We start from the raw sequence: 15,036 nt of genomic DNA on the forward strand, positions 1-15,036 counted from the left end.
TCAAAATGCTGCAGCCAGGGTCCTTACTAAAACGAGAAAATTTGACCATATTAGTCCAGTACTATCAGCACTGCACTGGCTTCCAGTCAAATTCCGCATAGACTATAAAATTCTCCGTATAAAGCCCTACACGGGCTCGCTCCTGAGTATTTACAAGACCTCATCTCCTGTTATGAACCACCGCGATTACTTAGATCTCAGGGTGCTGGTTTATTAGTAGTCTCTAAAATTCAGAGGAGCTCTGCAGGAGGAAGAGTGGAAGTTCCAGACTGGAAGTTTCTGAAGTCAGCTCTTCTCCATCCACCACCACAGATCAGCTGCTCATCATCCATCTTACTCTATAAGCCATTAGTGGAGCTGCTATACACCTGAATATATAAAACCTATATGGATGTATGAAAGACTTTTTAAAATTAATTTAAAAGCCATTTGACCAGTGGTAGGATGGTCCCCCCTTTAATGTGAGTCTTGGTCCTCCCAAGGTTTCTTCCTCCTCCTGCAGCTCTGAGGGAGTTTTTCCTTGCCTCCGCGCTCACTGGGGGTTCTGTATTCTGTATTTTCTATGTTTAATGTTTTGCCTGATTCCTTGTCCTGTAATCATGTTTCTGTAAAGCTGCTTTGTGCCAACACCAGTTGTAAAAAGCGCTATACAAATAAATTTGATTTGATTTGATTTGATGATTTTTTAAAAATATATTTCTTATTTTATTAAATTCTCTCACCAAGTTGGAAGACAAACAAATCAACCAATGCATTAGATCTCACCCTATCACTAGTAAAGCCCCCCCAACACTAGGAGTGTAAAGTTGGCTTCTGTCAAACTATTGCTGATGCAGCATCACTGTGAAGTCAGCATGCTCTGAGGAAGCGCAGGTACACAGCTCTGATACATCAGTTAACAAATCAGTCTTATAAATGAAGAGGGATGAGAGCGCATCTACTCCAGAATGACACATAAGTAAAATGTATACAGAGCAATGTAGCCAGTCTTTGCCCTAAAGTTACTATCCTAGCCCTGTGCAGCTGGTATTGTTCAGCTGGAAACTGCGAGATTGTGTTCGATAAGTGATTCTTAACACTTTATTGTGTTTAATTTGTAATTTGTGAGTAGATTGTAGGAGTGTAAAAATGAACTTAAACATGTCGTTTTTCTGCTTTCCTTATTGGCTCTTTCGTTTCTTGTATTCAGTAGCACTCAGATACGCAGCGCTGCTATATGACTTAACCCTTTCAGACCTGAATTATCTCCAGTGATGGAAAAAAAATTAAGAATGTTGTTTTCTGTCTGTAATGCACAGTAAAGAAAACTCTAATATTCTACTATAAAATCTATATAGCAAATAAACCAATTAACTAATATATATATATATATATATATATATATATATATATATATATATATATATATATATATATATATATATATTATTTCCACTGCAGTAGAAGATAGTGTGTAATATTTTATATTTCATATGGACCTTTTTATTTCATAAACTATCCCTTAACAGTAAAAAAAAAAAAAAAAAAGTGTTTTAAATCGAATAAATCACATAAAATTAGCTGTTACTTTGCCTCAATGGCTCTAGTACTACTGATTTTCAGTGCAGTGGGCGGGGCCAAGTTATTGTTCATTGGTTTATACATTTTTTAATAGGCTGGTTTATGATCTATTCTGATAAACAACAGCTCTCAAATAGTGTTATTTGCAACAAAACATTACAAAAAATGATGTCCATTGTAATGGATGCAGGGTCTAAAAAGGTTAAAATAAATTAATCATTATTATGTATTTTCCTTAATCTGAATTTTCAGTATTTTTGGTTGCCATATATTCTGTTCATTATGAATCCTCCCCATTAAGACTAGGGATGCGTAGAACGAGCCGTGATCCTCACCGGGAGGCTGGGCAACCAATGCAGTCCTCCTCTTTTGGTCCTTTGCACTTATAACAGGTGGTATCACATGCACGGCAGTTCCCCCCCTCATCCTGGTACTCTCCTGTTACACATGAAAACATGCCCTATGCTGATCACTCCTCCACTCAAATAACAGCATTTGAATGTTTGAGAAGCTGAGCTTACTTACCATCACTGCAGTCATGACTCAGCACACACACTCCATCCTGCAGCGTGTGTCCATCCACACACTCACTGCAGTTACCTTTACCTGGACCAACACAGGCTAGACAGCTGGTATCACACCTGTAAAGAGAAATAAACTGAGATCCTGCATGAACCGAGTCTCCCCATATACGTTAAGACGTTTAATTTATCAAATGAACAGTTTGTTCTTAAATTATTTAATGTATTAAAAGAGACTCTGTCACCACTTTGCTTCATTACAGGCCATATTCTTCAAGGATAGATTTATACTAAATGTTTTATATTAACAGAATTATTAATTAATCTTTTAAGTCTTTTAAGGTATCCACAGACACTGTACAATAAAGCAGTAAATGAATGTCAGAAAAGCAAGAATAAAAACAAAAAACATGTATAATAATAAACACAGTATATGGGGAGGCTACAAATAAAAAGGCAGTAATTTTGAAAAGAGGAGATACAGTTAAGCTTAATAAAATGTTAAGCTTTTCACACTAAAAGCTGTATCTCAGGTATGCAACTGAGTATGTGGAATAGAAAGATATAAATGTATTTCAGCAAACGGGAGAAAGTGATAATTAAAAAATCATTTATTTTCTACAGTTTTTTCTGTCTACAGTAATTTCTACTTATTATTTTCTACAGTATTTTCAACTGTATATAAAGTGAACAAGATGCCATCATCTGCCCTAGCTGCTGTTTTCTGAACATACTGCAATCATATTTTTACATAATCTATTTGATTACTTTCAGCCATGAGAACATTTGTGTAGGGTACTTATTTTACATATTTATTTACTTCTAATTGAAATTTATTTCAATTTTTTTCAAAATTTTCCCAATTTAGCTAGGCCAATTGTCGCACCCATTCAACTGCTAGTCAGCTGTATATTTCTTATTACAGGTAATACCACAACAACTGGAAGGTGAAGGCTAGCACATGCCTCCTCCGACACATGTAGAGTCAGACTCCGCCCCTTTACAAACTTCTGTTGATGCTCATTGCCTAATAGGAAAGTGCAGCGACTTGGTCCCGATACATCAGCTCACAGACGCATTGTGCTGATCGACATCACTCTCGGAGTGATGAGTAGAGGGGAGAGAGCGCCATCAACAGTGGCAACAAGGCCAATTGTGCTCTCTCAGGCCTCCGGCAGCTGATGGCAAGCTGCATGATCGGGATGCGAACCAGTGATCTTTCGATCATATTGGCAGCGCTTTAGAAGAATGGAACTCTCTACTCTTTTAGCCAATGATTGGCTTTGGGGATAGTGACCACTGGCTCATGTGTGGCTTCTCCAGATCGTCTCATTCTATTATCAGAGCCTGAGATCTAACCTGATTATACCGTATCATTATACTTAATCATTTCTTTTCACTAATTAACTCCCTACATTTTGATTTAGCATTTCTTGTTGGGGTCCCACGGGATTCTATTCTAGGGCCTGTGTGGGCTTAAATTAAAGGATCTATAAAGTTAAATGGGTCTCTGAACACGAATGTTAACACGAGCCTTTATATAGCTATGATAGCTATGACCTTAACATTGCTTTTATTATACTGCACTACGAGCATATCTATGATATTTTAAAGTACATTTGTGAATCAGATGGTTTCAAGAAACCAGCTTATCCATGTATTTTGCTTATTGAGGTGAAATTAGACCCCCAAACACAAACCTCCTGCAGAAGCCCTGTGTCTGTCCTGTGTTGTCCATCCGAGACTGTGTAGGGTAAAACCCCTGTCTGCAGGATGTCACACACATCCAGTCCTCCATCAGATATTCATCAGCGCAGCGGTTACATGACTCTAGACCTGCAGCTGCACACACACACACACACACCACACAAATATATACTTTCATGAAATCATAAAAACCAGGTTAAATATCAGATCATTCCCCAAACAACCCAGTCTTGCATGGCCTCGGCTCTGCTTGGTCAGTACCTGCACAGGTGGCACAGGCTTCATGGCATGGCTCACACTCATCACTCTGCTCACTATAGAAGGTACCATCCTCACAACTCTTCTGGCACTTGTTTCCAACCAGGCTGAGAGAGTAAAAAGAGATTGTGTGTGTGAGAGAGTTACAGAAACCTGATTAAATATTTGTATTCCTCATACACTCATAAAGGGTTTATTAAGTTTTTACATATTATCCTATATAAAACCATGTTAATTTAAAGAACCATTAAAGAATGGTTCTTTGTTTGGTTAAACGGCTCCTTACATTGGTGACAAACCCTGCGTAAATGGTTCTATACAGAATATTTTATAGACGCTATGTAGAATTCTGTATAGAACCCTGTACAGAATCGTGTTTGCTTAAATTAAGGTTGACAATATGTATAAAACCCCTTTTACCTTGTGCCTTCTGTACATTCTGTGCAAATACTGGATGAGGTGCACTTCTCACAGTTCTCACTGCATTTTCTGCACATGTTCTCCTCTGTAGTGGGGAAAACGGCACAGTACACCATACGTTGATTAGGAGAAACACAACACCATAAAGATACTTTGATTAACACTATCAGTAAAGAGAAGAACTGATGTGATGTTTTTCAGGGTGTTTTCTCATTGAGCCCTTCCCAATGAACAACTGTATATCAAACATTCTTCCTTTTGGATTTTATTTTGTATGTTTTACCTTATAAAATTAAAATGTGATTAAATATATTCATAAAGGCATTTAATATAAAATAAGAAATATAGTTAAGGTAAACAAACAATTCCACAAAAATAGGACGAATATATGGTTGATATGTGGTTGTTCAATGGAAGAGATTAAACGTGAATCAAGTGAGCAGGAAACTAATTCTAATATGAATATGCATAAGCATATAAGTCAAAGCTCTCCGTTCGCTGTCATGGAGGTATTCTCTCTGTTTTGGTCAACATTTTGGGGTCTGCAAACTTGTCAGGTCATTAAATTTGATATTTCTCAATGTTTCTATTAATATTTTTTTAAATAATACCACACAAGAGAAAAGTTTCTAATAATAGAAATAGCCTCATAACTCTAGATATGAGTTGCATACAATTTTGCGATAAGACACAATCAAAAGCTCAGTCTTTACAGATTCTGGAGGTGTTTGAAACACATTTCTGTGCCCTAATATAGCAAAGACATTTACAGAAATATTGGGATGGCTGGAAAATTTGTGGAACCTGGACTGACTGGATTTGCCAACACATTGGCAAGGTAACATTTTGAGTCACACTGTAAAACTATCCAACCCAACCGGTTTGGGATTCTAATGTTCTCTCTCTTTATCCCAGTAGTTATACCACTTGTCAGGACAGTTCAGAACAATTCTGGTAATCTTAATTACAGTTATTTGGAAGAAAATTTTATAAAATTACAAAATAGAAAAAGACAGATACCAAAATATAAAATAGATATTACATTACATTATATTATTTTTTATATTTGTTTTTTTTTCCACCTACTGATGCATATTAGTCTACTTGCCATGGTCAATGTAGGACCCATCCCCACAACTGGTCACACAGCTGCCGTTCTCCAAGTCCAAGTGGTGTCCAGGCTTGCAGGATGTGCACTGGTCACTACGGCTGCCTGTACATGTTGTACAGGAAGAGTAGCATTTTTTACAGCGCTTCCTGTCACCCCAAAAGCCCTGTGGGCAACGAGACACACATGTCCTGCACACACACACACAAACACAGAGGAGTTAGATAATTTAAAGTATTTATGTTTTACAGTATATACTTTTTCAGTGTTGAGATTTTCGTCTCACTATAAATCATCAATCTATAAATAAGAACACACTGCAAACTAATAAAAAAACAGCATTTAAACTCCTTTAATTTTCTCAAAAGTTGATAGTGCGTTTATAATCAGTATGTAACTTATGAATTTTACCAGTCAGGTTGGAAGGATGGAAGGAACAATAAAGCCACTCCGGTGAAGTGCAGCGTTATACAGAAGTTTTAGTGAAGTTTCTTCAGCACCAAGACTGGAGCAGTATTAGCATTAGCCACTAACCGCACTAAGCGCTAGCTCTTTTCTTATTCAGAAGTGAGTATATCGGCCTGTAGCCTGTGTGTTTACCATGTTAAAACAAGCTATGTGAAATGAAGCTGACTTTGACTTTGAAAGAAAATGTTTTTTTTAAGAATTACAGCGGTGAGACCTGCTGAATAAAATGGAAACCGTGGCGACACCCCTGTTCGTTACTAGTGTCGCCTAAAATGCACCATATAATTTTGTGTGCCTAATGTATAAAAATAGACAAAAAATAGATTTATTGATAATGTGCCTTATAATATGGCACACCTTGTAGTCCATAAAATACAGTAATCAAAAGTCAGACCTGGTGCCATTCTTGAATTTTAAAAAATAGTGCAAGCAGGAAACACACTGATGTGGACCTGGACCCTCACAGCCATCTTCACTGCATTCTGGGTCACAAGAACCTTTCCCAGATAAAAAGAAGAACAGATATTAGGAGAAAAAAGAATACACATGAAAATATGCAACCAGTAGCAGACGAAATGTATCTTAAATTTTATTTTAGGGTATATACATTCTATTCAATTTAAATTAATGTCACATTAAATTAGATTTTATTTCTGTTATGATTTAGCCTTTTTTAGATGCACCAAACAGTTTTTATGTCAATACACGCACGCAGCTTCATGAACATAAAGGTCCACACAGTGTCCTTATCACTGAGACAGTTGTGTTAAATGTGTTACTGGAGGCTTCCTCTAGAGGTCTCCACCTGCCTTAGTGATAAGCACACATTAAAAAGATGAAAGGAGCTGTTCTTTAAAACTTTGTGTCATGTTGAAGCTGCTAAGTGCCCGCACTGCTCCTAGCGTTTTCCAAATGTGTAGTCTTACTGAACTAATACTTGACCATTTCACTGAACTGAATCATTTAGAAAACCCACTGTTGTATTCCTCAGTATTGTCATCATCGGGGGACATCTCCGCTGAGCGGGGCTGCTCGTGTCGCTGATATGGGTGGCTGGAGGTGCCATAAAACACCAAAGCCCATTCCATCAGTTTCCCTACACACAGAGAATTCAGAAAAGAGTAAGTGAGACCTACTATGAGTGACTGGGACTAACTTCCTTGTGAAATGCTAAGAGTTCAGCTGATGAATGAACCCAATTGCAACCGGCTGTGGAAAGTAGTTTAGGTCACTGTACATTTACACAGAATTAAATCAGTTTTACAGGCTGGCAGAGACCATATTCTAAAGTCCATGACCTAAAGAATATTTATCTACCATAGATTTATCAAATTAGTAAATTAAATTAATAAATTGATACTATTTTTTCCCAACAGAGTTGTTCTCGCCATTACTGCTACCGGTGTTCTGTCGAGATGTGCTACCTTGTCAAACCGCGCTACCCTATATATTTAACTGTAAAAATAAAAAAGAAGCACAATATTACAGCATGTTCCCAGTAGAAATCCCAGTAGATGTAGGTTAGTATATTTGGACAGCATAAATCACTGTATCATGGTAAAGTTTTGGTAATGAGGGGGTCATTAAAACTGCTTTTGTATTTTAATTTTTTTTTATAATTATTGTATGTATTATTAATATTAGTAATTTTCATTTACACTTCTGTGCAATGAAAGAGAGTCCAGGATTATATGCATTATAGATGTTTTATTAAAAAAATACAAACAAACAAAAAACATGAGAAACTAAACTAAACTAAAACTAAAAAATATAGATCAGCGCATGCGCAGTGCCTTAAGGAAGCACAGATTGATGGGAAGCGCATCTCGACAGAACCCCGGAACTGATACATTCTTAAAATTAAGCATTATATTATAGTGTAATTATTATTAATAGTAATAGTGTAAAGTAATACAAGACAAGAGTTCTTAACAGTTCTTAATTTTGAGTTTTTGTTCTGAGAGTCACCTTGTATAAAGCTTTTTTACTTTACTTTACTTTCCAAACAAGCAAATTGAAAGAAATTAAGAATGCTTAGATAAAAATAAATAAATAATAGGTTTAGGACCACATCAGCCATTTAGATAAGACTTTTAAAGAACAAACAGAAAGTAAATAAGACAGGAGTGAGGAGAAGGGGCTGAGCAAGCATCGTTTTTAGTAAGTTTTACTTTTTTACCTGCCTATTTTTACTGTCTGTGGATCTTGCTTTGGATGTATGCGCTTAAAGGTGGACTAATGACTGCTTTGGGTTCAGCAGGTTCTGGGAAGCTGAGCTTGGGATCCACAGGCACCATTAAACTGGTGCCAGAAGGGTGTAAAACTCACCAAAGCTCTGTTGCTTCTCATGTAGTACTTTATAAATCACGTTTTGCTGAGCTGCTGGTGTTCTTACAGTTGTGTTCTGTCTTGTTCTCCTTTGTTCTCTCTCTCTCCTTTTTCTGTGTTGTAAATCTGGGACTGAATATATAATTCTGACTTGAACAATCAAGTTGTGTGTTCGTTAGCACAGCAATGTGCAATATGAATTGGATATTGGTATTAGTTGGTGAGTATGATTACATTAGCATGATATCGGGCCAAATACAGATATCGGTATTCATGTATCCCTACAAATTAGATACATAAGTACCTGTCTATTAACACAGTAAACGTTTAGGTTAAGAGAACACAGAAATGCAGTGAAGTGTTGCTGGCATACAGAAACCGAGCGGCCCTTTACCAGGTCGAGTGTTCCTCTTTAGGGATGGGGAGTCTCTGATTTCCAGGATCCAGTCTCCTGCTGCTTTCTCACCCCAGCAGTGTGTGGTCATGAACTCCCATTTCACAAAGCCACCCGTAGAGTGGTCATTAGGCCTGAGTACAACACCAGTGAAGAAAGAGTCACTTATACGACTTCTACTCAAAAAATAAATGAATGATTACAGCAAAAACATAAAACATTTCTGGTTTAAGAATTGATTTGATTTAAGAAAACTACAACCAAGGATTTATATACTTATTTTGGGATACATAAGTAAAAAAAAGATGTAAAACATAAATAAATCAATCAATCAATCAACCTTTATTTTAACTCGGATGTACATTGAGGGCAGCCCTCATTTTCAATGTAGCCGAGCATTTACAGAACCAGGGATTGACATAACAGAGAAAATAAAAGGTACATTTAATTATTGTAAAATATCAGTAAATAAAATATAAAAATAGATAAAAAAAATATATATATATATAATAAAAAAATAAAAATAAATAAAAAAATAAAATTAATGATTATAATTAAGTATGGTTTAATTGACAAAAATTAAAATCTAAAGAAAGGAAGACTAATACAACAAAAATGGGCAAAAATTTGCTAAAACTAACTTGTAAATAAATGAACTAACAAAAATAAAAGCAATAATAATAAAAATAGTAATAACAATAAAAGAAAATCAAAATAAGATAAAAAGCAAACATACGAAACTATTAGAATCATAAAAATAATAATATAATAACTATAAGAATAAAAATAATAAAAAAATAAATAAAATGAAAATAAAATAAGGAAACAAAATAAAAAAAAGGAAATAAAACTAAAAGAAGAACTAAAATAAAAGTTAAGAATAAATAAGATTAAGTAAAACAGGAACAGGCTGTCTGAATGTGGTTAGATATTAATAGTTTAAAATTATTGAGTGACACCAGTGAGCTGAGTTTTAGAGTGTCCTGTAGTGAATTCCAGCTCACTGGTGCACTGTAGCTAAAAGCAGATTTTCCCAGTTCACTAAAAACTTTCGGAACCTGGCAGCTGATCCAATCACTTGAGCGAGTCTGATAATTACAGTTTTTTACATTCATCAATGAAGTGATGTATTCTGGCAAATGACCGGAGAGTGTCTTATAAATAAAAATCAACCAGTGTGTTTCCCTTCGTACCGTTAAAAATGGCCAACCAACTTTTGCATACAGCTCACAGTGATGAGTTCTGTATGGATCTCCAGTAATGAACCTCAGTGCAGAGTGATACACTGGGTCCAATAATTTGAGGGAGCTGGAGGGAGCAAGTTTATAAATAATGTCCAGCACTGACAGTAAAGTTGCCGGCAACGGAACTTTTTAAAACATGACTATTTTAGCAGTAGCCCCACACATGACATAGGAACTGCCAAAAATTTACGCACTTGGAAGATGCATAGCTCCACCCCCAGCTCCTTGATGCCCCTTACTCCATTACTATATCCTCAACTTTTCATTACTGCATACCCACTTCCTCAATACCTTATTTTTCCACCCTTATCTCCTCAATGTCCTCTTACTCCACCCCATCTCAATCTATTTCATTACAAATCCATGGTGAAATCCAATAAGAGCTTGACACTCCTGTGCTGTTAAAAACACCATAACAAAAAAACTGAGAGCTGGAAGTGTAAGTGTGTTTTTCAGAATAGAGATAATTATTATTATTACACAGTGAGGAGCTAATATGGAGCTACAGCTAACACAGGAGGTGACTGATACACTTATGAAAATTAAACAATTAAATACTTCTCCCAGTAACAAATCCTTGCCATATTGGTTTATAGGTCAGTGGGCAGGGAAAAAAAACAAGGAAGTAAAAAAAAAAGTTTCAGTATTGTCATGTTCTCTTACTTAAACTCTAGAGGTGGTGTTGTCAATCTCGACCAAAGCATATTAAAGTAAAACTATGCTAGCATATGAAAAATGCTTTGAAATTTGAAATCATGTTGAATGAGTTTACTCCGGTTTGTGCTGGTTGGTGTATTCTTACCGCAGAGCAAGAAGCTGAGATTTGGTGCCGGCTGGGGAGGTGAGGGCTATGGACAAGTCTCCACGGCGTGGGTGTGTGATGGTGACCCGTATGATCACATGCTCCACATAAGCCACATGCTGGGTACGCTGGGCAGAGCAGCCTGAGGATTTGTAGAGTAACCTCAACACTTTCTCTGGACTAATGACTCTGAAACAAGAGAAAAACGCAATAAAGAAAGAGAGAAAATAATTAAAGCTGCTTAATAAAGTTGACAGGAATGTTAAAGTTTGCAAATTTAATAGTTAAATTCATTAATAAATCCAAATGCTACCTTGCATTCTGAACAGTCCTTTCTTCACACACATGTTGAGTAGGAACCTCTCGCCAGGTCTCTGCCTCTTTCACCATTGCCTCGGCGTCCATCAGCCCAAACCCATACAGATGACTAACTGTTACAAGAGCAAAGAGAATACACTTTACACATTGTGTGGGACCAAGTACTAAAACTGATGATTTATGTTTATTATCAGTAATTATTTTTTTGTGTCTATTGGTTTCAGATATTTTGTTTGTATGAGACAGTTTTTTAGTTTGTGTAATATTTGGGTTTAAACTAGATATGTTTATTTTTGTGTGTTAGTTCATAGGGTGGTCCTGCAGTCTGAATATAAATGGGTACTACCTCTTTAAGAGAAATCCAGTTTTGGGGGAAAGCAGTGGATTAGCGAGTGTTTTGCGTAGAGCCATCAGCTGTTTTTTTTTCACTGTGGCCAGCATTTTTGTTTAATAATTGTACTTGTGGAAATGTGGAGAGAAAGTTTGTTTGTCCAGTGGAGTGTAAAAATGGATAGTTATCTGAACGATGTGAAAGGAGTAAACTATCGTTTTACCTTAACTAAAGGGTTTGCCTCTATACACATTACTGAGAAACCAGCCTTAAGTAAAACAACTAAAACCAAAAACATTACAGGCTACCTTCACACTACAAGCCACATTGCTCATATATAAACGTCTCCTTCTTCACCAACAACAAAAAACGTCATATTTGAGAAACGACTCTATAAAGGGAAATAAATGTGTTAGCAGCTCATATGTGGAGCATCTTTTGCTCCAGTGGAGAGTAAACAGCTGGTCTGAAAACCTGAAAAGCTCAGGTCGAGGAGGTGAAAAAAGGCCAGGTGGTTTGCTTTTGCTGTTTTTGCAGATATAGCTGCACAGCTGCACCAAGAGATGTGTTTGTGGGTACGAGAGAGAAGCATAAATTCCGATTTTCCGTTCACATTTATGAAAGTGACTCAAATCTGATTTGCAAAAATCTGATTTGGCACGTTCACACAGTCATGAAAAAATCAGATCTCAGCTACATTGAGGAAAAAACTGATTTAAGTCACATCAGCCTGTTAATGTGAAAGTAGCCATAAAAGAAACAGCAAATCACAAAAAATGATCAGGTTAGCAATATGTGCACGGCATCCTGCACCAACATGTGTTGCCTCTCATAACTGGCATTTTTAACAGGATAACCTGTTAAAACCCACACTCAGCCAAACATTCCTAGGAGTATCTGTGCCAGATTGCAACACATCTTTGGCATGCCTGATTGCTAGATTTATCACAAATCAAGCATTTATGGGAACAGCTGGAATGCCAGCTTTAGCAACCTATCAGTGTATAGCAGGATCTACAGGCCCAGCTGCAAAATATGTAGGTAAATGTGCTGCAGAATGCCACATAGAGCCTGTACGCCTCCATTCTCAACCTTATCTCATCTTGTATCCAGGATGGATACAAGAAAACTTAGCCTTTTGCTCTAATATTGTGTTCACTGAAATATACGGTATGATCATCACATTCACATACAGTGCATTCATATACTCATACATGTACTCATTCTTGGTGCATTCTGTCTGGATTTTATATTAGACACTCTTCATAAAGCTTTAAACTGGAATACCATCATATCCAGCTCCATTGCTCTGCCAATCAGGGGCACTGAGGTGACCTCGGCGTGATGTTTTCACAATGATGTGCTGCACATCCCTCCAGGTCAGCAAAGGACTAAGGTGAGACATGAAAATAGAATAAAATTCAAATGCAGTTCCATAATATTCATATTTTAAATACTATCTACATAACAGGAGAATAGGTTAAGCATTACTTTGCCTCCAGGGTCAGGGCAATGATTCCAGCAGCTATGGGAGCCGAGGCTGAGGTACCAGAGTGCTCATCAGTACAGCGTTGCCTCAGATCAGTCGTCACCTGCACATATACACACAAAAAATTTACAACAGTGAATCCACACTGGCTAACTGTCACAACTTATCTCTTGTCTATCTTGTTATCTTCCTTATTGTGTCCTTTCTTTTCCTGTCCTGCTTTTCTGCCTGTCTGTTCCTGTCATTTCCCCAGCCTCGTTGTTTTCTCTTTTAGCACATGGCCCCACCCCATCATCAGTGTTCTCCCTGTGGTCATGTATTACCCCACCCCCTTGTTATCTCCTCCAGGTGTTCCCAGTCTCCCTGTGTATATAGAGCCGCTTTGTTTCAGTGCTTGTCTGGTTTTCTGTATGCTTTGTTCTTTCTGATATGGAAATGTTTGTTTATGCTCCTTGTCTGTTCTTGGTTGTTCTGTTGTTTCTTGTTTTCTTAGTCATGTTTATTTAGTGTAGTTTTCATATTCTCGTTTTCTTTAGTTTTGACTTTTTGTAGTTTGCTTAGTCTTGTTTATTTGGTTTTTACCAAACACCCTTCCCATGTTTGCTTTTTTGTTTTGCCTTTAATTTAGTCTTTTTTAGTCTTGTTTAGGTAAATCTCTTTACCTGCACTTCTGTCAACCCTCTCATCCTTTATCATCTGTGACCCTAACCTTCATTAGTAGGCAAAAATGTGGTGATATGTGGGTTACCATTCAATATATAACAATATATTGTACTACTGGAAACAAGATAATATTCTGAAATTATTCATATGAATTATATTTTAGGAAAACCCCTAATCAGAATAGTGTGATTTAAAGAGAAAGTACAATACTGCTACCTAACAGTTGGGGTTTTGATGAAGCATAACAATCTAGCATATATTATAAAAACTTAATTATTTGATTATGCATGCAGATTAAACTATAAAATTAAATCTGACAGGTACAACTGAAACAGCAAAAATGTCATAGTATTACATGTTTCAAAGCACAAATACTTCATTACCTTACATTTTCACACAATAATCTGAACTTTTTACTTGTTTCTCCTATTTCACTTTAGCATGTTTTCATTCCAGCTTCTCATGTTTCAAAAACAAAAAAAATCTATCCAGATAAATCTCTCCATCCAGACAGAGTCAATCTGATTGTGGTTGGATGAGAGGTATAAACATATACCATTCTGACTCCCTATTGGTTCATACTCCATCCATCACAACTGCACACGTCATGCCCACACTCCAGCAAGAACATAGCAGACATATGTTGAATAGTATGAAGATGATCCGTACAGAGACTCAAAAGAACTTAAGCAAAATGTTCAACTAAGCTTTTTTAAAATACTTGCATTGAGTAAAAAGTTTCTACAGAAGTCATTTTAAACTCTATCTTTACTTCTACCTGAGTAAGAAATGTGAATACCTTTTAAAACCTTGGGTCTGGATGTCCAGGATTCTCAGTACCTTGATCATTAACCAAAAGATTAAATGCAAAGACCATCTAAAACCTGGTCCATGTTGACATGAATGCATCACTCATTTCCTGCAGATGTACCCTGGCCTTATTCAGCAATAGCTTAGTGAGTGATTATGTTGCTGAATTTGTAAGATTAAAGCAGCAAGGTCTTTGATAAATCTTAAAAGTAAAGTATAGTTTTTGATCAATTTTAGCTTCTCCCATTTGTACTTAGATGCAAAATCAAAATTTTCACACAACACAACTTGTAACAGTTAAAATATTAACAGAATGACTCACGATGCCCAGGCCTTGGCTTTCCCCGCTGCTGTAGGTGGTGGCTAAAGTGGAGGAGCATTCCTCCAGGTACCAGGGCTTGCGGCCACTCTGGGTGGTGCTGCCCAGGGAGATGGTGAAGATGCTGTTGGTGTATCCATCACATGAGCAGTGGTCCTTTCTTTGTCCCCCATTGCCTGATGCCCATACAAAGATGGAGCCACGCCCCTTCCTTCCCTGAAAAAGAAAAGCAGATTTGTTTATATTCTGAAAATATTTTCTCATTTAGCTTAGTCCAATGTGTTTTAGGTATAGTG

At 36.8% G+C, this 15,036-nt stretch overlaps 1 protein-coding gene across 1 annotated transcript in view; it reads right to left on the reverse strand.

The window, feature by feature from the left end:
- The window catches only part of pcsk5a (proprotein convertase subtilisin/kexin type 5a), a 41,877-nt gene that overhangs the window by 20,885 nt on the left and 5,956 nt on the right, over positions 1 to 15,036 (reverse strand). Inside the window, exons 8-21 of the mRNA XM_049474316.1 lie at positions 14,744 to 14,956; positions 12,951 to 13,051; positions 12,747 to 12,850; positions 11,124 to 11,241; positions 10,811 to 10,999; positions 8,765 to 8,898; positions 7,019 to 7,138; positions 6,437 to 6,539; positions 5,575 to 5,765; positions 4,467 to 4,551; positions 4,050 to 4,153; positions 3,782 to 3,923; positions 2,086 to 2,201; positions 1,896 to 1,998 (exon numbers count right to left, since the gene is read on the reverse strand). Coding sequence (XP_049330273.1) covers positions 1,896 to 1,998; positions 2,086 to 2,201; positions 3,782 to 3,923; positions 4,050 to 4,153; positions 4,467 to 4,551; positions 5,575 to 5,765; positions 6,437 to 6,539; positions 7,019 to 7,138; positions 8,765 to 8,898; positions 10,811 to 10,999; positions 11,124 to 11,241; positions 12,747 to 12,850; positions 12,951 to 13,051; positions 14,744 to 14,956 — 1,823 coding nt within the window. The remainder of the gene's footprint in view (positions 1 to 1,895; positions 1,999 to 2,085; positions 2,202 to 3,781; positions 3,924 to 4,049; positions 4,154 to 4,466; positions 4,552 to 5,574; positions 5,766 to 6,436; positions 6,540 to 7,018; positions 7,139 to 8,764; positions 8,899 to 10,810; positions 11,000 to 11,123; positions 11,242 to 12,746; positions 12,851 to 12,950; positions 13,052 to 14,743; positions 14,957 to 15,036) is intronic.

The sequence above is a fragment of the Astyanax mexicanus genome, chromosome 1 (genome assembly GCF_023375975.1).
Source record: "Astyanax mexicanus isolate ESR-SI-001 chromosome 1, AstMex3_surface, whole genome shotgun sequence".
NCBI classification, from domain to species: Eukaryota; Metazoa; Chordata; class Actinopteri; order Characiformes; family Acestrorhamphidae; genus Astyanax; species Astyanax mexicanus.